Source organism: Solanum pennellii, chromosome 2, assembly GCF_001406875.1.
Source record: "Solanum pennellii chromosome 2, SPENNV200".
NCBI classification, from domain to species: domain Eukaryota; kingdom Viridiplantae; phylum Streptophyta; class Magnoliopsida; order Solanales; family Solanaceae; genus Solanum; species Solanum pennellii.
In genome coordinates this window covers 48,314,637-48,337,125 of record NC_028638.1, presented here as the reverse complement: position 1 = coordinate 48,337,125, position 22,489 = coordinate 48,314,637, and the positions used below count along the sequence as shown (strand labels likewise).

General features: G+C 35.6%; 2 protein-coding genes across 4 annotated transcripts; one reads left to right on the top strand and one right to left on the bottom strand.

The window, feature by feature from the left end:
• The first annotated feature begins 6,002 nt into the window (after window positions 1-6,002).
• LOC107009195 (protein DETOXIFICATION 40-like) lies at window positions 6,003-9,969 on the top strand. Of its 2 annotated transcripts, XM_015208484.2 has the most exons (7): window positions 6,034-6,896; window positions 7,088-7,719; window positions 7,996-8,052; window positions 8,177-8,415; window positions 9,054-9,172; window positions 9,277-9,363; window positions 9,664-9,969. In XM_015208484.2, the coding sequence occupies exons 1-7, from the start codon at window positions 6,597-6,599 to the stop codon at window positions 9,727-9,729; spliced, it is 1,500 nt and encodes a 499-aa protein (XP_015063970.1). In that variant the 5' UTR covers window positions 6,034-6,596; the 3' UTR covers window positions 9,730-9,969. The 2 variants fall into 2 exon arrangements, 1 of the variants encoding a protein (XP_015063970.1); XR_003576321.1 differs by lacking the exons at window positions 9,277-9,363; window positions 9,664-9,969 and adding an exon at window positions 8,584-8,660 and having other exon boundaries at window positions 6,003-6,896; window positions 9,054-9,164.
• A 323-nt stretch (window positions 9,970-10,292) lies between these two features.
• On the bottom strand, window positions 10,293-22,489 carry LOC107011516 (heat shock 70 kDa protein 16). 2 transcript variants are annotated; one of them, XR_001455901.1, is made up of 10 exons: window positions 20,698-21,867; window positions 18,959-19,171; window positions 15,972-16,067; window positions 15,785-15,853; window positions 12,641-12,841; window positions 11,968-12,114; window positions 11,751-11,879; window positions 11,546-11,676; window positions 10,692-10,904; window positions 10,293-10,597 (listed from the first exon to the last, which is right to left on the bottom strand). XR_001455901.1 is itself a non-coding variant. In XM_015211047.2 (10 exons), exons 2-10 carry the CDS (start codon window positions 21,865-21,867, stop codon window positions 10,799-10,801), a joined length of 2,262 nt encoding a protein of 753 aa, XP_015066533.1. In that variant the 5' UTR covers window positions 21,868-22,014; window positions 22,236-22,489; the 3' UTR covers window positions 10,293-10,798. The 2 variants fall into 2 exon arrangements, 1 of the variants encoding a protein (XP_015066533.1); XM_015211047.2 differs by adding an exon at window positions 22,236-22,489 and having other exon boundaries at window positions 10,293-10,904; window positions 20,698-22,014.

Genomic DNA, 22,489 nt, shown 5'->3' with positions numbered 1-22,489 from the left:
TAAATCTGTGTTTCTGGTGGAGACAAAAATCTTTGTGATTTTATACTCCTTTAAGTCTGCAATTATATTTTTATTGCTTACTTATATTGTATCAATTTTGTTTATCAGAAATGGAAAACACTGGTATTACAGTGGCTGTTGCTGCACCAACCCGACCTCTTGTATCACAAGCAGAGAAACCGGGTAAATTCACAGGTGTGAATTTCAAAGGATGGCAGCAACGAGTATTTTTCTGGCTTACCACTCTTGGTCTGCAGAAATTTACAAGTGAAGATACTCCAGTTCCTGCTGATGATATGCCAGACAGGGAAAAATTTATGATTGTTGAAGCATGGAAACAGTCAGACTTCCTATGTAAAGGTTACATTTTGAGTGCTTTAGAGGATGACTTATATAATGTCTATAGTGCAATAACAACTTCAAAAGAGTTGTGGAATGCACTTGAGAAGAAATATAAGACAGAAGATGCATGCTTGAAAAAGTTTGTGGTCGCAAAGTTTTTAGACTATAAAATGGTAGATAGTAAAACTGTTGGATCACAAGTGCAGGAACTTCAACTTATTCTCCATGATCTGATTGCTGAAGATATGGTAGTAAATGAAGCTTTTCAAGTGGCTGCAATGATCGAGAAGTTGCCTCCTTCGTGGAATGATTTCAAGAATTATCTAAAGCACAAGCGTAAAGAAATGAAGCTTGAAGATCTTGTGATTCGGCTCAAGATTGAGGAAGATAACAGAAATGCCGAAAAGAAGTCGCGTAAGAGTTCAACAATCATTGGAGTTAATATTGTTGAAGAAGCTCCTACCAAAGACAAAAAGAGAAAGAAGTCCAACGGGCAGAAGTCAGAACAGGCCAAGAAGAAATTCAAAGGCAACTGTTATAATTGTGGCAAGGCTGGTCATAGATCTTCTGATTGTCATGCTCCAAGAAAGGACAAAAACAAAGGCAAAGGCAAAAGTCAAGCAAACATCGTGGAAAAGATGGAAGATGCAGATGACTTGTGTGCAATGATATCAGAATGTAACTTAGTTGGAAATCCCAAGGAGTGGTTTCTCGACTCAGGTGCTACTAGACATATTTGCTCTGCAAAAGAAGCCTTTGCAACGTACACTCCTGCTGAGTACGATGAAGATTTATTCATGGGAAACACAGCAACAGCAAGGATTGCAGGAACTGGGAAAGTAATGTTGAAAATGACATCCGGCAAAGTGTTGACTTTGAACAATGTTCTGCATGTCCCTACTATTAGGAAGAATTTAGTTTCTGCTGCACTACTCGTTAAGAACGGGTTTAAGTGTGTCCTAGTTAGTGATAAAGCTGTAATAAGTAAGAATGAAATGTTCATAGGAAAGGGCTACCTCAATGAGGGTCTTTTCAAACTAAATGTAATGGTTGTTGACAGTATTAATAAAAATTCTGCTTCTGTTTACTTATTGGAGTTAAGTGATTTATGGCATGCCCGTTTGGGACATGTAAATTACAAAGCCTTGCGAAAATTGGTTAATCTAGAAGTATTGCCTGATTTTAAATGCGATAAGTCGAAATGCGAAATTTGTGTGGAAAGTAAGTTTGTTAAACATCCTTACAAGTCTGTTGAAAGAAATTCTAAAACTTTAGACTTAATTCACACAGATATATGCGATATGAAGTCAACACCATCTCGTGGTGGAAAAAAGTATTTTATAACTTTTATTGATGACTGCACTCGATTTTGTTATGTATATTTGCTTAATAGTAAGGATGAAGCAATTGATGCATTTAAGCAATACAAAAATGAAGTGGAAAACCAATTGAATCTAAAGATAAAAATGATTCGGAGTGATAGGGGTGGAGAATATGAATCTCCTTTTGCAGAGATATGTTTGGAATATGGTATTATTCATCAAACTACTGCACCTTATACACCACAGTCAAATGGTTTGGCAGAACGGAAGAACAGAACATTAAAGGAAATGATGAATGTCTTAATGATCAATTCTGGTTCACCGCGAAATCTTTGGGGGGAAGCCATCCTTACAGCTAATAAAATACTCAATAGAGTACCCCATCGAAAAACACAATCAATTCCATATGAGTTGTGGAAAGGAAGAAAACCCAACTTGAAATATTTCAAAGTGTGGGGGTGTTTAGCCAAGGTAGAGGTTCCTTTACCTAAGAGGGTTAAAATTGGACCCAAAACAATAGATTGTGTCTTTATTGGGTATGCTGTGAATAGTAAAGCCTGTCGATTTTTGGTTCACAAATCTGATAATCCTGAGATTCATGTTAATACGATAATTGAATCAGATAATGCAGAGTTTTTTGAAAACATTTATCCGTATAAAACTGAAAGTGAGTCAACAAGTGAAAGACCTAAACGACCACGAGAAGAATCAATGGAAAATATTCTAACTAGTGAGGAACCTAGGCGAAGTACTCGACAACGAAAATCTGTTTCTTTCGGACCAGATTTTGTAGCACTATTGCTTGAAAATGAGCCTCAAACATTTAAAGCAGCTATGTCTTCGTCAGAGTCAACTTATTGGAAAGAAGCAGTCAATAGTGAGATTGAATCAATTTTAAGCAATCACACTTGGGAATTGACTGATCTTCCTCCAGGAAATAAACCTTTAGGATCAAAATGGATCTTTAAAAGGAAAATGAAACCTGATGGGACTATTGACAAATATAAGGCTAGACTGGTAGTCAAAGGGTACAGACAAAAGGAAGGTCTGGACTACTTTGACACATACTCTCCAGTAACAAGGATAACATCAATTAGGATGTTAATAGCACTAGCAGCAGTGCATGATCTTAAAATCCACCAAATGGATGTAAAGACAGCCTTCTTAAATGGAGAGTTAGAGGAAGAAATTTACATGGAACAACCTGAAGGGTTTATAGTTCCTGGTAAAGAAAAGAAAGTGTGCAGACTTGTGAAGTCACTTTATGGACTCAAGCAAGCACCCAAACAATGGCATGCTAAATTTGATCAAATAATGTTGGCAAATGGATTCAAGATTAACGAATGTGATAAATGTGTTTACATTAAAAACGTTATGAATCATGAAGTCATTGTTTGTTTGTATGTTGATGACATGTTAATAATGAGTAAAGAAATTGACGATATAAATGCTACTAAGCGCATGTTGTCCAGCAAGTTCGATATGAAAGACTTAGGAGTTGCTGATTTGATCTTAGGGGTCAGGATTATCAAAACTCCCCAGGGACTAGCATTATCTCAATCTCATTATATTGAAAAAGTATTGGATAAGTTCAATTACTTGAATTTCAATGTAGTCAAAACTCCAATTGATTTAAGTTGTACATTTAAAAAGAATGAAGGTCAAAGTGACTCTCAATTGGAATATGCCAGAGTGTTGGGAAGTTTGATGTATATTATGAATTGCACGCGACCAGATATAGCATGTGCTATTAGTAAACTGAGTCGGTACACTAGTAATCCGAATCAAACTCACTGGATGGCTATGAAACGTGTGTTGGGTTATCTAAAATGGACACAACATTATGCTTTGCATTATAATAAATATCCTGCTGTGATTGAAGGATATAGTGATGCAAATTGGATCACCGGGTCAAATGATGTAAAATCCACGAGTGGTTATGTATTCATACTTGGTGGAGGAGCTGTCTCTTGGAAATCTTCCAAACAGACATGTATTGCTCGCTCCACAATGGAATCTGAATTCATTGCTTTGGATAAGGCTGGTGAAGAAGCGGAATGGCTCCGGAATTTCCTAGAGGATATTCCATTCTGGCCCAAACCTGTTGGACCAATTTGCATACATTGCGATAGTCAAGCAGCAATAGGTAGGGCAGGGAGCGTTATGTACAACGGGAAGTCTCGTCATATACGACGTAGACATAACACCATAAGACAACTGCTCTCTAGTGGAATTATCACAATTGACTATGTAAAGTCAAGCGATAATGTGTCAGATCCACTAACGAAAGGCCTAGTGAGAGAGGCAGTTGAAAGATCATCTAAGGGAATGGGTTTACGGCTTAGGACAAGTCAGCATGACGGTAACTCTATCTAGCAGACTGGAGATCCCAAGAGCTAGATTCAAGGAGAAAAACAAAGTTGTGGCTGACGGTTCGACATTGTCAATTAACTCAATCCATTCTCATGATGAAGACAATGTTCAGGAAAAGGTTAAGACTTTAAGGCTTGTTAATGAGGTAATAAAGCTTAAAGTTTTTAATGATTTGCTAAGTTTGGTAGATTTGACCAAATAGTGTATCTACGAGATGACACGGTTAGAAATCACCTATGTGAGTGTGAAGTGGAAGCCGCTTCAAAGAGAATTTTATGTCAAAAGCCTATTCTCTATACACTCATGAAACCAGGAGGTGTTCATGGCTGAAACGAACACAACCGTAAGAATCATAAACAGTAAAGGGTTAATTGTGTGACATATGGTTGTCTAGGTATACACCAAAGTTCGACGGTTCAAAGATATCACATCTACCGATTGACCGAGTATATCCGACATATGTTCACTACGGAAAGTCCAAGGGGAAACCTACTTATCCAGATGCAATTAATCCTTGCTTGTAAAGTACACAATTGTCCGTGCATTCCTATGTTATAACTATTCCCCATCAATGTGGGGGATTGTTGGGTATGTAGCAAGAATTGATGGGAAATAGAGGGAAGGAGAGGAATTTGAAAAGTTTAGAACTTGAAAGGTTGGGAACTTGAAAAGTCCTCTAATGCTTTAATGAAAAAAGCAATAGTCCCTCATCGGTAATGGAAATGAAAATAGGAGAGTTTAAATAAATAAACACTCCTATTAATTGTTAAAAGGGTTGGAAAGAGGGACCCCCCTCGCGCCGTCGTCGTCGTCGCTCGCTCGCTTCGGCTTCGGCTTCGGCTTCGGCTTCGGCTTCGGCTTTGGCTTTGGCTTTGGCTTTGGCTTTGGCAAATGATCGATCGAGAGATAATTTTTTGGACAAAATTTATTTTAATTATTTATTAATTAATTTTAAATGGCCAAAAATTATTTTCAATAAATTAGTTGATAACCGAAATGTTTTCAACTTTTTAGTTAAAACCCGACCCGACTCGGATCCGCGCGAGTGACCCGTTTTAAATTCCGTTATATTCAAAATTTCCCGCCATGACTGTTCTGAAAGGTTGCAACTTTCAGGAACAGTCAATACCATTTGAAAGTTTGCAACCTTTCATTAATGGTCGTGTTAATTCTGAAAGGGTTGCAACCTTTCAGAATATATTCTTCTTGCCTATAAATACCATTCAGTCTTCAGAATATTACTAACGAATTTTCTGATCTTCCTTCTTCTTAAAATCACATTTTTTCTTCGTGTACTTTCCTGCTGTGGATTGATTCGCTGACAGTAGAGTTTTTGGTATCTATACTCTACTGATTAAAATCATTTTACCCTGGGAGGTTATATTCCAAATCAAACCTCGGATACTAGAGGGGAATAATTTCCTTAAGGGGACACTGTGAATTCAGTGGACTTGATTTTCTTCCTAAATTTTCAATAAGAGTATTCCAGATTCTGGTACGTTTTTACAGATTAAATTATTTTATTTCTGTTCATCTTATTTACTGGTTATAAAAATTCTCAGTTACTTCGTGTTTCTGAATGATTTATTAGAACCAGTAATTTCTGATTTTATAACACAGATTGGAAACAAATTTGACCCCACATAATTTTCCGACGAAAGGGTAGGTCCGCCCGTGTGTCTACTTGTTCAACTCTATATAAGTTTAAGAGTCTATCTATCCACAATCAAAGTTGAAGGGCGTATATGCTAATAAAAGTGAACGTTTATATATTATGCCTTTAATAAGAACTCTTTACAAGTATTGCCTGAACCCCAGAATCGAAAACTCAAAACGTGAATGCAGTGTTCTGACAAATATTTATCTTTATTTATATTTAGTTTCTCAAACTTTATATCGAGTCAAATACACTAAAAATAAAATAGAGAGAATGAAGCATTATTTAGCGGAAAGGAAGTTAGAAAAGAAAAAGGGGTAAATAATTTCATAATTATTCATTTCTTATCTTCCTCTTAATAAAGTACATCTGATGTCTGTGATATATATCAACAAGTCCTGTACAAATAGTTTATCTTTAATTATTCCATCTAACAACTCCAACTATACTGACTAAGACATAATATGCATTTATATTATATGCCTAAACGATACGATAATTTCAAATTCTACATGTTCATTAGGATATGGTGTAGATTCTGCCGCTTGATCGAAAAATAGTTGATTGATCGATCGATTGATTAAATAAAAGGCGTTTCACGTCCAAGATGTTTTCTCATGTTGTTTAATAAGAGAAAAATGATGTAATTTCATATGGAAGAGTAATGCATTTGTTTTGTTTTGATACAAGTACTGCAAAAGATAAGTAACTTTACAGATTCCATCTAACAACTCCAACTATATACTGATTGTTACATACTATGTATTAGTTACATTCTTTCACAAAATGACAATATATTATATATACATTTCATTGCCTCACATTAAACTTTGAGACGACAGCTTCATCTATTATTTATATGGCTACAAGTTACTTTCATTTCATTCAGCTTGAACCTTAGCATGGGAAGAATTATGGAGTCTGAAGCTGAGAAGCCTTTGTTGGCTGCTCATGGGGCTAGCTCTGAGCTCGAGGAGGTGCTATCCGATTTCCAATTACCTTACTTTCAACGCCTTAGGTCCGCCTTTTGGATCGAATTCCAGTTACTGTTTCGACTTGCAGCACCTGCAGTGGCTGTGTACTTGATCAATAATGCTATGTCCATGTCTACTCGAATCTTTTCGGGTCAACTTGGGAACCTTCAGCTTGCTGCAGCCTCTCTTGGCAATCAAGGCATCCAATTATGTGCTTATGGACTTATGGTATTATTTTTCATCATCAATGAAATGCTTGTGGCAATATGTTGCTTATATATTTTTTAAAACTTTTACCTTTTTAGTTAGTTAAGAATTTGAGAATGCTAAAACAGGGGAAACAGAGGACTTTTTTATAACAAAAAAAATATCACATGTATAACTTTTCAAACCTTTTTTTTTTCGTTTATTGATTGCAGTTAGGAATGGGAAGTGCAGTGGAAACTCTTTGTGGACAAGCATATGGAGCTAATAGATATGATATGCTAGGAGTTTACCTACAAAGATCAACAATAGTACTTTCTATAACAGGCATCCCACTAGCTGTGGTATATATATTTTCCAAGAACATACTGCTCGCGCTTGGTGAATCGAAACTAGTTGCATCAGAGGCAGCAGTATTTGTGTATGGTCTAATCCCTCAAATATTCGCTTACGCGGTGAACTTCCCTATACAGAAGTTCTTGCAATCTCAGAGTATTGTAGCACCTAGTGCCTATATTTCACTAGGGACTTTGTTTGTACACTTATTGCTGAGTTGGATTGCTGTATACAAAATTGGACTGGGATTGATAGGGGCATCGCTGGTGCTGAGTCTTTCTTGGTGGATAATTGTGGCATCTCAGTTTATATACATATTGAGAAGTGAAAGATGTAAGACTACGTGGACAGGTTTTCGCTGGGAGGCCTTTAGAGGATTATGGGAGTTTGTGAAGTTATCAGCTGCTTCAGCTGTTATGTTGTGTTTGGAGACATGGTATTTTCAAATTCTAGTGTTGCTTTCAGGTTTACTCAAGAATCCTGAGCTTGCATTGGATTCTATCTCAGTTTGGTGAGATTTTGTACTTTAACTGTTTATTTGTGTGCTACCAAAGAACTACATTCTATTCATGATCTTACAACACTAGTTAGTTATATATCATATTACAAATACCACTTAGAGTTTATAGTTAACTATGACTTGATCTTGGATTCTCACCTGTTGTCTTCTGCTCGAACTATATATTATATACAGAGTCTTGATCCTTCATCATTAAGAAGAAATGATTTGGTAGATCCGCTTCTGTTGTCCTGAAAAGTTAACTATTTTTTATATTTATTTTTGTAGCATGGCAGTGAATGGGCTGATGTTCATGGTTTCAGTGGGATTCAATGCTGCTGCTAGGTATAATTTTATGTGTTATAATGGATAACTTGTCATGATAATGTGCAAGTTACAAAACCATACTTGTAATGATATATAGTACAAGACACTTTTATATATATTGTGAGTTAAACTGTTTGATCAGTGTGAGAGTGAGCAATGAGCTAGGAGCAGCACATCCAAAGTCAGCAGCATTCTCAGTGTTTGTGGTGACGTTAATTTCATTTCTCATAGCTGTGGTGGAAGCTATAATTGTGCTATGTTTGCGCAATGTTATCAGCTATGCATTCACTGAGGGTGAAATTGTGGCCAATGCAGTTTCTGATTTGTGCCCTTTTTTAGCTGTCACACTTATTCTTAATGGCGTTCAACCAGTCTTGTCTGGTAAGGTCTTAATTTCCTTGATATATACGCTGACAAAATAAAGCATTTTTTATACCATCCGTATAATTATTCATCTTATTCTCCATGTTGTCAATGTCACCATGTAAAAGTTAAACTCAAAAGTCATTAAATGTGGGAAGAATAACTTTTTTGTTGTTTGCTCTCAAGAGTTTGATATCACATTCTTGTTTTGAGAGAGACGAATCAGAGAAAAAGAGACCCACATAACAACTCATCATGATCAGGCATGTGTCACTCTTAGATAATCCCTTTTGAAAAGACAAAAAAAGTTGTTTTCTTCTTATATTATTTTTTATATAACCATCGTATCGTAAATTAATTTTCAATGTTAGAGTTACGTTTCTGAGTACCATCAAAATTTGTGATGTGGTATAGTGATAGTAGTTACCTTTCTTTCTTTTATCCAGAGATTTTTAAGCTCTCAAAATTATTAAGTCGCTTTTGATCAGGAACATTGTACACATGTCCTTAGATACCCTAATATTTTTCCTGTTGACAAAGTTCATGTAAAAATATTTATTCTTTGTAGATAAATTAAAGTGGTAGTAATTAATAATACCATATTTACTTCACACAAGAATCGATAGAATACTTTTGTTTATTTGTGAATTTTTCAGGTGTTGCTGTTGGTTGTGGATGGCAGGCATTTGTTGCATACGTGAATGTGGGGTGTTATTATGGTGTAGGAATTCCATTGGGATGTCTCCTTGGCTTCAAATATGACCTTGGTGCTAAGGTTTCTCAATTACACACAACCTTCTATATTATATCTCTAAATATTTTATAATATACACACATATAATATAAACGTGTATTAATTAATTGGAAATTAAATGGCAGGGTATATGGACTGGGATGATTGGAGGGACTGTCATGCAAACCTTCATTCTGATTTGGTTCACATTCCGTACAGATTGGAACAAAGAGGTGCCTATCTCACTTCTTCTCAACTACTCTCTTTGCGTTACCCTGTTCGTTTTTACTTCTCTAGTATCAATTTAACAAACCTTTAAAGAGCAATAAATAAAATGACAATTTCACTTTATCACTCTTGAAATATAATAAATTCAACATTGAAAAATGACTCTAGTATGATGGACAAATGAAAGTGAACGGATGAAAAATAACTTCTAAAGTTAATAAGTCAATAGTTCTGGGGATGCACAAAGAAGTTTGTAAATAAATTTGGATCCCTTTTTTGTAATCTTTTTTTTTTTTAATTTTCAGGTAGAGAAAGCTAAAGAACGTTTAGACAAATGGGAGAACGTAAAAGAACCTCTAAGCAAGGAATGAAGGTGGCGAAGAAGTCAACAACAGTTCACATTAGCGTATCGATCAAAAGAGAATCGAAATCCGTTATGAAATAACTTACTATTTCTGAATTTCGAGAAAACAGATGAAAGAAATTATTCAAATATTATGTGATTTAATAGTATTCTATTTTAGCTGATATTCAAAATATTCGATTCAAGTAAACAAAGAGATAATGGTTGAATTAAAAAGGAAATGTATCCAAACCATTGTTTAATTTGTATTTATCTGCACGTTTCTTGGTTGATTGTGTTATAAAGGGTGATGTCAACTTCAATTCTGCGACAAACAATGTGCAATCAAATTGATATGAGAAGCATCTGAGAAAATGAGAGCATTATAAGATAGAATAAAAATTGCATCTGCTGAAGGTTACCAGAATTAGAAAAGCATTTACTAGTATAAACTTTGGTATTATAGTTGTTATCATGCGTTTGGTTAACATTTTGCTTCAATATAACTAAAAGATATAATTTATATAACAATTGCAGTATACCGGGTCCAACAAGGGATAACTTGTCTTTATGGGTATAAAACACCTCAGATAACTTGCCAAAAATTATGAATACGTATGTACCAGATAATGAAATGATTATTTATCCATCTGTTACAATTGTTGCATTACAATTCCTATCTAACTTTATCCGCAACCAAAACACCCCCTAAGGCTGTTGCGCTACTCACAATAGAGAACAATCAGAACAAAACGGATGAAAACTCTTTTTAGTTTTTTTCTTAATATCCAAGTACAGAATGTGCTGCCTCCTATAAACTGTTAAAAACTACAATAGCAGCAGAAACTCTGCAATAATCAATTTATATTTTTGAGGCCACAAGATAACACAATGACCTGGGGAAGTGAATCCACATCATGAGAAACGTGAAATTTGAGTAAATAACAAATGATTCTACCCAAAATAGAGAATGTGATTTGATTTAAGTACCGGAGATAACTCGCAATAGGCCTCTAGTGGCTGGTGTTTCCCCAGCCTCAATAACAACTAATCTGATCATTTGTCATGCCTGCTATCATACTTGTCTCTGATGCAGTTTAATCTACATCCATCCCATCTTCCCTTTTATTTCTGGGGTTTGAACCTGAACCATCCTCAGTCTTTTGGGGCGATGACTTGTGCCTCGTTACATGCTTACACATCCTGAAATGTGTTTCACAATATTGTAGCACATCAGGCAAGAAAAAGTTGATGCTCAAAAACACGAGATGCAGCAAAACTAATAAGCTGCAGTTCTCTCAAGAGACACTTGCTAGGATCTTCTAATTTTGGTCTTAACCATAATTCAAGAACCAATCAGTAGTAAATTCTAACTACTTTGTTAAGGAGTAAGGCTAGAATTGCTTAGCTTTGATGCCTCTTCTACGTGTATGTGATAAGTGTAGGCAGTTTAAAATGAGGAATCTGTTCTCTAAGTCTGAAAAACACGTGGAATTATATATGTGTGTCTGGATGGGTATGTATACCTATGTATACTCACACGCACACACTTATCTTCGATTACAACCTTTATCATGTGAAACTACTAACAGGGATTTTGGTGAGTGTTTCTACACCGAAATTAGGGATAAATTCAAAAGTCACTCACATCTAGTTCTTTAGGGATTGAAATGGATGTTGAAGGGATTCAGACTTAGTAGTTCTAGTATGATTTTGTAGACAGTGCAAAAATCTAATTGTGGGTGAAAGAAGTACAGAAAACATGCAACCATAAGATGTCTAACAACCATGTGGGGAAACAAGATTCATGTTAATTAGGCAGGCTTTTAAGATGACGAACATACGCTTCAAAAGCCTCAGTCTTTCTCTTGATTTCAGTAGACCACAATACTGGATCAGCACTTCTGGGCAATGTCTCCTGCTGGTGGGATTTATCTCGAAGCCACTGCTCTGCTTTATGGCATTCATTAATGACCTGCAAAGAAAAAAATTCCGGTTAATACAATGTAACAAGGACCTGTAGCATGTTATACATAGACAAGGTCATACAGCTTCTTTCTCACTGGCTGGAAGTGATCCTGCAGCCATTCGATGTTCCACAATGGTATTTAATAGATGTCGTGTTGCTTGTGCCCGCGCCTCTTCTTCCTTATATCGATGCTCCACAGGGTCCACCATCTAATAATATAAGGTTGGTTGCTCACTTTCAAAATAAGCATTGGAAAAGAAAAACTAAATTCTTCAACTAATACGAAATGACAAGAACCTTTTTAAGATCGTCTAGCTTCTCTGCATAAACTTGTTCAGACTCATCATCTCCATCTTCATAGAGCCATTCTTCAGTCTGTTGTAGATTACAAGAGATACCCTCCCTCTCCGAATCCGTAGCAAAGCTCCGGTAGGTATTCAAAAGCTATTCAAATAGATGCATAAATAAAGGAAATGGGGCAGATACTGATAAGTGATAACAACAACTAAATTAAAACCAAAAACAAAATTCAAGAAATGGTGTATCTGAAACTATCTGGAAAAGGACACAAACTTCCATAACAAAATGACAAGGTACTAAATAGTGATAAAGTAGTATGTATCAGCTCCAACATGCGTCTAAAAGTTATGAGTGTCACATAGTGGTATTTGCAAAACAAAATTACTCAGAAGGACGAGTTAAAAATGCAAGTGATACTGCCAAATTCAACAGTCCACTGAAACCTGAAAGAACATGACTTGTAAAGGAAAGAATAATCAGAAAGTAAAATTTCACATTGATGCATTCATCACTCCTAAACCTTCTGCTTCAGTTTGAAATTTTATATTTTAAAGATAAAAATGTTATATCCTCAAAAGACATATTCTCAGCTTAAAAGTGTGAAACGGATCATATGAATTAAAGTCTTCCAAGCAAAGATAATTATGAGACTTAAAATTTGATGTCATACCTTATTACGAGTTTCATAGACGTATGCCTCCAGGGTGTTTTTCTTGTCTTTAGTTCGCTCCACCTTTATGTCTTGCTCAGCTAACTGGCGTTCCTTTTCCTTAGCTTGGGATAGCTCCATGAGGGTCATTCCACCATCAACACTTCCACTGACAGGAATATCCTGTCTCTTAACGGCCTTACTTTTCCTTGTAACATCTCCCTGCATAAAGAACCACAGGACTCCATTCACAAGTAGCCAGGTACACATGTGAAATAGGCAAAAGCCTTTTAACCAAAGAACAATAGCACACAAATGGAATAACAACTCACTGATGTCCTAGTGTCGGGTCCTAGTTTATGACCAAATTATAATCAGCTGACATCGGATAAGTATACATCTTTTCAAGGAAAATAAATAATCAATTACCCTAGAGTATGCCCTAACTAAAGTAATGGAAACACTGCAACATCAATAAGAAAGAGAAGGAGTGAAAATGCAGTTTCACCACTTCCACAAATGCAGATTCCATACATGATTCCTCCATGGTCCTCCGGACCAGCACCAAGGCTCTTGGTAACTTTTTCCACTTCATCATAAATCTTGCCTAGTTGTTCAAAGTCCAAGTCCATTTAATTACTAGAGATGAGACGAAGCAACATGAACCACACTGATCCCTTAGTTCTAAATAATTTTAAAACAGAATCTTTCTAGCAACCATGACAAAAAGTAAAAACAAAGTGTGAGGCATGTGTAAATAATTCAGTCATAAAAAGGTCAACCTCCATTTAAAACATGGTTACTGATTGAGTACAATGGTCAATCATCAAAATAACTATATATATTTTTCAAAATTCACTAGCTTGAATCCTTCTGTTTTATATTTTAAAATCATTGTCTTCGTAAGAAAAAATTGTATTGTTTTTTAGAAGGTTTTTTTTTTGAGAAAGTAAAAAAATTGTAGCCCAAAAAATATAAAAAATGTCAAATAGAGCACTTGAATTGATCAAGTATCTTGTATCTTGTTGAACGAATCACAAAAGCATATATTCTACTAGCAGTCTAGCACTAATGACTTATATTTATAAGTATGTGACCTTTGGGGATCTAATTTATTGTTAGAGCCTTTCTAAAACAGTCTCTGAGTTAGGAACATTTCCTACTTGGTGTCATCAGTGTTTTTAATAATACTTACCTTGGTACAGATACTTCAATTTAATTCAATTTTAGGTCTGGTTGTTTCTGACAAAATTTGGATAAAACAAATTGTGTTATGGTCTTCATTAAATATTTTTTGAAAAAATAATTAGGTTACCGCACAACTTTCAGATACCTACCACCCCCATCCGCCCAGTGTTCCATTCTAAATCTTAACTTAGCCCATCCAATCTTGAGGACTCTTTCTTTTAACAGAAAAATCTACAACCTCCAAAGTATGGATGGCAATGGGGCGGAGCGGGTTTAAGGTTATGTGGGACGGGTCGGATGCGAGGTGGGTTGGAGTGGTTTATTTAATTAATATGGGGCGGGGCAATTGTGTACATGTAATTTTATAATTTTACGTGAGTTCAAACTTAATTTTAACTTTTTACATGTTATAGATTGATAGAGCATTACTTATTAAGATAAATTCATTAAAGCTACTAAAATATTCAAGATAATAAATGAAATGGTTCAATAAAAATAATACAATTTCTTGCATATTTCCCAATTGACCTCTAAAAAATAAAAATTTAAGTCACTATCCTATTAAATTAATACAACTTAATGAAAAAATGAATTTATTTTCATGATTTTTTTTAGTATCAAACATAACTATAAAAAGAAAATATTAAAAAATAATGTGGGGCGGGTGCATGCGGGGCGGGTTGAAAATGAGAAGTGTTGCTATGTTGGGCGGGGCGGATTAAAAAAATTCGCAGGCTAAGCCCAACCCACACCAGCCCGCCCTGCACCGCCCCATTGTCATCCCTACTCCAAAGAGACAAACTGACAACTATATACTAGTTTATATTAATTAATTTGAATACGAAGTGCTATTCTTTGAGTTATATGACTATCGAATCTAAACGTTTACAAGGATGGTTTTATTTATTAGAGTTATTTAGGTCTACAGCACGCCACCTCACATGCAGATCTGATTCTTTTATGTGAGTCGAGCACACGGAAATATTTTCCTTAAGGGGTGGCAGTGCGACTCCAATTATGATAGTCATGTTGAATTATGCAAACCGCCTCATTTAAAAACATAAGCAATTAGAGAGGGGATACTTTATTTTATAATTTATTTAGGTCTACGGCTATATGGTTTCTTCAAAATTTTCTACCAACTATTTAAAGATATCTTCAGCAAATTCAAGTATAGAAGTATAGTCAGGTATTAGATGAGGTTGATTGAGCCACTTGTTGCTATCTTTGAGGATTTGTTCCCTGGGTCCTGATTGTTGTCGACCATTTGAAATTACACAAGGTTAACGTCCTAGAGGAGGACTACTTCGTTTGGCTAGGAAAAGCAAAGAACAAGATGAATCTATCTTTTATACACTACTTCAAACGATGGTGCTGAAACCAGCTTCACACCTCGACTAAATCACAGAACAACCTATGATAGCCTACAAGCAGTGTGGGGTAGTCCTACTCAGTGCTCACACAGGCTAGAACAGATGGGCTCATGTTGAGTGTTAAGCCTGAATCTGAATCTAGAATATTCAGGTTGTTACTCTCATGCCTTAACAACTCAACCAACAATCTCCATGGGACGAAGTGCAAGATTAATCTCTTCTAAATAAAATTATATATTTAAAAAGTACATAAATAGAATAATGATCTACAATTTTTATAGTAAAAAAATATTTAAAATGTTTGACAACTTAGTAACAAAAGAAAGAAATGTTCAAGTCCCGAATAGTAATTGTGTCATTCTTTTTAGAGAGAACGGACTAGTAACTTTGAGTGCCCAACAAACAAGAAGAAGAAAACCACCAATCCTCTTAAGTCTTAATACTGAGGTCCAAACAGAACCAAAAAAGGGACACAAATTAAGCAGTGATTTCAAGAAGTACCAGAAGATACTATAAGTTCTAACTAATCAGTATCATACAGCAAAATGTGCAGAGTAACTATCATCAGAACTATGCATGACACAGAAGCTTCACGAGTGCTTACCTCCATATTTTCTGCATAAGTATCAATATTATTTTCCGACGTAGAATGACTTGATTGATCTTTGATCAGCTGAAGAGATGACATAATGCAGTAACAACATTGGGTTACATCTTCAATTTAGTTTGATCAGCTGAAGGGATGACAAAATGCAGTAATGAATTTCCATACTATGAAAATTGGCACTTACCCAAGCCGATTCTACTGTAACAATACCATGGAGGTTTAATTGAATTTTGACTTTGACCTTTGCTTTTTCAGAATGAGGAACCTGGAATGGGCCAAGCTGAAAAAAAATAAGAACAGAGCGAGATTAACTGACAAATTGATGGAGTCAACTTGGCATTAAGGATGAGAGCATTAATTTCAAATTCTTAAGACACTTAGCAACAGCATATCTCTGGCATTAATTTGAGTTTCTAAAACTGCTGAAATTAAATTATTTTTACAGTTAAGCATTCTCCTCAAACTGTTGCACATTGAGATTCAGCAAGGAAGCAGAAGGTGCATAACCTGCCTTCTAAAGCAAGGAAGAAATATTAATGCTACAAATATTCTCAACTTCTAGCTCACCGACCAGAGAGATTCAAAAAGACACTGTCATCAGATAACTCCTTTTACAGCATAAGATTAGATCCCGGTAGATACTTGATAGCATAATAAGACCAAATAAAAGGCGTCTTTTGACCATATTCAACATGAGAATAACATTTAACATGCAACACGTTAGTGTGCTTTCAGGGAAATAGGCTAGCAGAAAGCCATCTTCCTGTCCTTCAATTGAAAATTTTGAAACCTTTATAACGATTATGATTTCTTTTCTTTTGTTATTGTTGTTTATACTGTGTAGAAAAATAATATAACTAAGCAACTATAAAATATGTTTTCCCAAACAACTTAAGCTTTTAAACAATGAGGTCACACAATTCAACCTGGTATTAGACTTGGAATTAGACTCGGACTCATCTCTACTCCTGGTTTACCTAGTGTTGGACCCCTATATTATGTTGATCACGCTCCAAATATCCAAGATAGTGTGCAAAGGGATGTTAAGGCATCCACATTGGTTGAGAGAACTGATTGTCTCATTATATGGCTTTAGGCAGTCCTCACCATAACAATAAAAAAAAATCCTCACCTCATGAGCTATCTTTGGGATCAAGTTAGCCCGAAGAGCATTTTCTTAGCATGCTTAAAAGACTCACAAACATTGAACAGTAACTTGCCAATTCTCGTGTAACACTAACAAAAACCAATATGACCTCGGTGTTAGTCAGTCTCTCAGATGTCCAGAAACTTTCCTGAAAGCAAAAGGCCCAAATGACCTGATCTAAAACCCTGAATGCCACTTCCTTCTTTTATTTTAAACCTTGAAACTATCCAAGTTAGACAGCGAGAGAATCTAACTGATATTTGAAACAGTATAGAAGGGCAACCAAAAAGGGTGTTCCGCAACTTTATCACATTTTATAATGTACAGTAATAAATTTTATGAACATTTTAGCAGAAAAGGGTGTTTCACAAGTTTTCATTGTGAGCCCACGAAATTGCAAGGGCAGAGCAATAGGCCTTGAGAACATGTTTCAATTATAGGATAAGTACAACATTTGAAGGTACTAAACCAATAACGCTCATGGTCAAAGAGTTTATAGTGAAACTTACAATAGCCAAATATTTAAGAAAATAAGGAGGTTGCATCACTGCTATAATTAACACCAATACATCTTTTTGCATCATCCCTCAATACCATGTTAATTTAAACACTGCTCACAATATTCCATCAAAATTATGATTTCCAATTTACTGCACTTTCTTTGATGTCACAGAAACCACCTAAATGTGTTTTTTTCTGGGAGACAAAGTCATTCTTGGACAGATGTACACGTACGTTTGTTTGCATAGTAAATCATGATACAACATTTTCTGGTATTTGAGCAACTATATATTATTCTACCAATTAGAAAAGTGAATGTACTACCAGAACTTAATCCTCCAAAATATCAAAAGATAATTTTTTTCTCGTTTAATGATTAATCATCACAGCTGCATATATTCAGTCACAGTAAAGCTTATCAAAACTACATTTCGTTCGTACCAATGACATCCCTTTTTTCTTTACCTTCTCATGCATGATGCTAATTTAGGTAATAACAGCAGATATGAAAGTTCCTTTCAAGTAAACAGGAGAAATTGAAACCCAGCAAATTATCGTTGACTCTGTAGCTCATCTGCAATGCAAGAGACTGAAGTAGCAGTCCAAACTGTACAACGGATCAAAGGTTTACATAGTGTGCACCAGCAATGTCTAGTTTTGAAAATCTTGAATCTCAAAATTGGCTGATGTACATTAGCTATGAACACATGTGGTTTAGTTTTATACCCTAGATTGTCCAAATATAGCAGAGATATTACGTTCAATTTTTTTTGCCTTATTTATAGGGCTCACATTGGACGGCAAAAGTCTACCAGAAACAATTTGTGTACACATCACCCTCCCAAGTACACATTACCCTCCTCAGACCCACTTGTGAGATTACACTGGGTATGTTTTCGTACGTTGGAAGGTAAAACTGCTTCTGGGAGTGGTTCAGCGAGGACCTTCTCAAGCCGGCTCATTCAATAGAGAAGATCACCAAGATATTGCGACATAAAATATGCAAAGCTACTGGGTAGTGCATGTAGCTATTTAAACATACAATGAAATAGTACAATATCTAATACTCCCTGTAGACATAGTTGACTTATTGAATTTTTCCTTCTCTTTTGATGTCTACTTACCTTTTCGGGAATATGATATACAGACATATTGAGATATCCATCAAGATAAGAACTTCTCTTTCAAGGGATAAATTACTGGAAACAAACCAAAAAGGGAAGTGGACAACTAATTGGGTTAGAAGAACAAGTATGTGACAAATGATACAATTGTCTGCTGTAGTAAGTTCTCAAAGGTGGTTCAATGGGCTTCCAAAAAATCAAATGCATAGAGATCTTAAGTTGTAACCTCAACAACTAGAACTTTAGCTATGACTAGATTAGAGTAATCCAATTATCGAGAATCATTCCGAACATAATCAAGAAAATTAGATCAAATGTTATATAATACATCTAGAAATCTCAAACAAAACTTGAGGATAGAAGTTCTCATATTAGTTAAAAGGGAAAAATGAACTGTACCGTATATTTGCTTATTTTATCGGATACACCAGGTGGCAACTCATTCTGGTTAGTGTAGAATGCTTCCAAGTGGAAACTGTTGCTCCTTTGCAATGTGAGCACTTTCATGCTCGGAAAACTATGGCCCTTTGGAAACAATACGCCATTTGATAGGGTGCAAACTGGGCCCTCATCAGATGCAAACCCAATGGAGAAAGGAAACGAATCCTGAATCTGTAAATAAAAGATTTCCGAACTCAAAATAATGATGAAACCAACAACTATACCTCAATAAAACGCCATGCACTAAACAATGTTCATGCCGGAGTTAGGACTTGGTATACTTATGTTTTGTTCCTATTATCCTCTGGATATTGCTTTGTATTTTTTTTTTATGAAGTAGATTAATTTAAAGGCATCAAGAAGATGCAAGCTTTACAAGAATAGATCAGTAGCTCACAAGAACATTGTTTTGTATTGTTTCTTTTCAAGCTAGTGGCTGTGAGATGAATTTTAGGCTTTGGGTACCTATGCATGACAACTATTTAAGCAGTAAAACTGTAAAAGACATAATTTTGACACAGATGTACTAAGCTATCCCAACGCACAATAATTCTTTCTCATGTTTGTACAACAACAGCAACATGAACAGCCTTGCCCCTACCCACTTCTTTCAAATGTACTTCTAGTTTATTACAAGAAAGAAACACTAAAATTAGCAACAGAATGATTGTAGTGAAGTAAAAGGTGGTAACACATAGTAAAGAGTGTAGTCTATTATTTCGATATCAACAGGTACCGCTCATATGGTTGATCTAGCTACTCATTTTTACTTTTCAAAGACATCTGCAGTCACCCTGCCTGGCTCCAACTCCGAAAAAATGACTAAGTCAAAAAATTTGCTAGGTCATGTCCTCATTTCATTCAATTTAATCTCTCTAGAATGCTCTCTGCCACGATGAATATTGCAACTCTGGTTTATCAATTATTAACATGTATGGTTCTCATAACTCAATAAATTATTTCTTTTGATTTTATGCGTCTTTTAACACCCAACTATATTGCTCCCCGGAGTAATATTTAGGCTTTCTGAAGTAGTGTATTAGCATCATGATCTGGTGGAGTGGTCATTGCAATAGAAAAGTTTCTTAATTTCTCCATGGTCTTTGAAGTCTAAAGAATTATGCAATGCTTCATGTCTTCTGAAGTAGTTTATTAGCATCATGATCTGCATCTGCTAGAGTGTCCATTTCGATAGTAAAGTCACTTAATTTCTCCATGGTCCTTCTAGTCTAATGAATTTTTCATTTAATCATGTTTTCACTCATTACTCGAGGTTGTTTTTCTAATATTTGTTCTATTAACTGCAGGAATACTATTTCAGCAGCGAATATTCTAGAATGTTCTATAGCCATGGAAGAGATCGTTTCTACAAATAGAGTTTTTACATCATAGAACTTCAAACTCCGATAAAAAGAGAAGTAAATTGAAAAACAAAGAGAAGGAAAACCTGACTCATCTAACATCACAACCATATTCACCATAATTAAGAAAGTAAAGTAAAACCAGCCAATGAGAGCATAGAAGGTCTTGTATCTCGGGTCACTAAAACTAAACACCCCATAGAAGAGGGATAAACCTATCCATATTGGACTTTGAATCTAATTTAGGCCAATTAAATGAAAATGGGACTAAGAAATAGAAAGAAACTCACAGCCATATTGATCACAAGTATTACTGTAATAGTTCACATCACAAACCTCGTACTCTCTAACACGAAATATGGGGCTGAGCATCGCACATTGAAGAGCACATCCACGTGCAACACACTCACTAGCATTTATTGTCCTCCCTGGTTCTTTTCTGAAAACAGAATTTAAAATTCTTCCCATAGCTGGAATTCGAGAACCTGATCCTACAAGCTCAAGAGTATGAATCCTTTCAGCAGTCAAACCAGAATCAAGTAAAGCTTTACGACAAGGAATGCTTATCTTCTCCAACAAATCTGATGAAAGCTTCTCAAAGTCTTCTCTTTTGATGAAACCTTTTACATCTTTCTCATCCATTAAGCACTCAATATTAAGTGGAGCCTCTGGATTTGCACTTAAAACTTTCTTCAGTTTCTCACATGCAGCCCTCAATCTTATAGAAGCCCGAGCATTTGAATAAACATCAATATTGTACTGTTCCTTGAAATTTGCAGCAAAATGTCTGAATAAAACTTCATCAAAGTCTCTCCCGCCCAAGTCGCTATCAAAAGCATGAGACAATATCTTCATATGACCAGGTTCAAATGACGCTACAACAACTTGAGTATCACAATGACCAACATCAACAAACACAACATTTGTTGGACCCCCAGCTGAAAAATCAGTCTTGTATATACCATAACCCAGTGCAGTTGCAGTGCCATCATGCATCAATCGCAATGGCTTCAACCCAGCGATTTCTGCTGCATTCAAATAAGCACGTCTCTGTAAATCTGTGAAGTATGAAGGTATGCCAATAACACAATCTGAAACATCCGTTTCAAGATTCTTCTCAGCAATTTGCTTCAAATGTGCAAATAGCATCGCCATAATTTGAACAGGAGTGAAACTATGCTTCTCATCCATGTAGTGCAAATTAATCAAAATACCACCATCCGGTCCCTCAGAGGTCGCAAACGGAAGCAATTTCATGTCTTTCTGAACAGCAGGCTCCCTATATTTCCTACCAATCAACCTCTTTACCTGCGAAATAGTTGATTTCGGGTTCATAGTAGCCGATGCAGCTCCAGCTGCACCAATAAACCTTTGTTTCTCACCAAACGACACCACCGCTGGTGTCTCTCGATTCGATTCATCATTTAATATTACATCAATTCCTCGTTGCTTTGCAACTCCTATAACACAGTTCTCATTTCCCACATCAAACCCAACTACACTCATTTCCAGCAAAACTTAGCTATATAACCTTCCAAAATTCCAACCACAAACAACAAAGCTCTATCCACAAATCAAGCCAGAACCTAAAACCTACCTTAAATCATCACATCGCATACCGCAACACAATTATCCAAAGTAGACCAATCAAACCTGTCAAAAAAATCACGATAAACAAAATTCAACGTGAAATTCACCAAATTTACATCGATTCCATCAATCAACAAAGCATTTGAAGCTGAAAATCAATCGAGCAACCAAATAAAAAGAAAATCAGCGAATATAACACGTATTAACTTGTTAGACTAGGTAACTTCAAATCATAACATGGATACGGAAGTTAAGAATGGTGGAAAACTATGAAATGAAGATACCTGATTTGAGAGAAGAAACAGATGAAACCCTAACAATGGAGAAGCTGATGTCTTCTATGGATTGAAAAAAAAAAAAAAGCGAAAGTCTCCGAATTGTTTGTTAGATGAAAGAAAGCGGAATTTTTGAAAATATATTCTTTTCTTCGTTGTCTACACATTACGCTTTTCACTCCCACATTTTTAATTTTCGGAAATAACTTTGGGAAAAAAAGAAACAATGTATATCAACCTTTCATATTCCTTTTGTATTTGAG

Bases quoted from the DNA above. Each gene is read 5' to 3' on its own strand.
- LOC107009195 (XM_015208484.2), top strand. From the start codon at position 6,597: ATGGGAAGAATTATGGAGTCTGAAGCTGAGAAGCCTTTGTTGGCTGCT. The intron at 6,897-7,087 runs GTATTATTTTTC...TATTGATTGCAG, and splicing joins TATGTGCTTATGGACTTATG to TTAGGAATGGGAAGTGCAGT. The intron at 9,173-9,276 runs GTTTCTCAATTA...ATTAAATGGCAG, and splicing joins AATATGACCTTGGTGCTAAG to GGTATATGGACTGGGATGAT.
- LOC107011516 (XM_015211047.2), bottom strand. From the start codon at position 21,867: ATGAGTGTAGTTGGGTTTGATGTGGGAAATGAGAACTGTGTTATAGGA. The intron at 11,677-11,750 runs GTATGACCTTGT...TTTTCTTTGCAG, and splicing joins CAGCCAGTGAGAAAGAAGCT to GTCATTAATGAATGCCATAA. The intron at 10,905-11,545 runs GTATGTTCGTCA...AACACATTTCAG, and splicing joins AAGACTGAGGCTTTTGAAGC to GATGTGTAAGCATGTAACGA.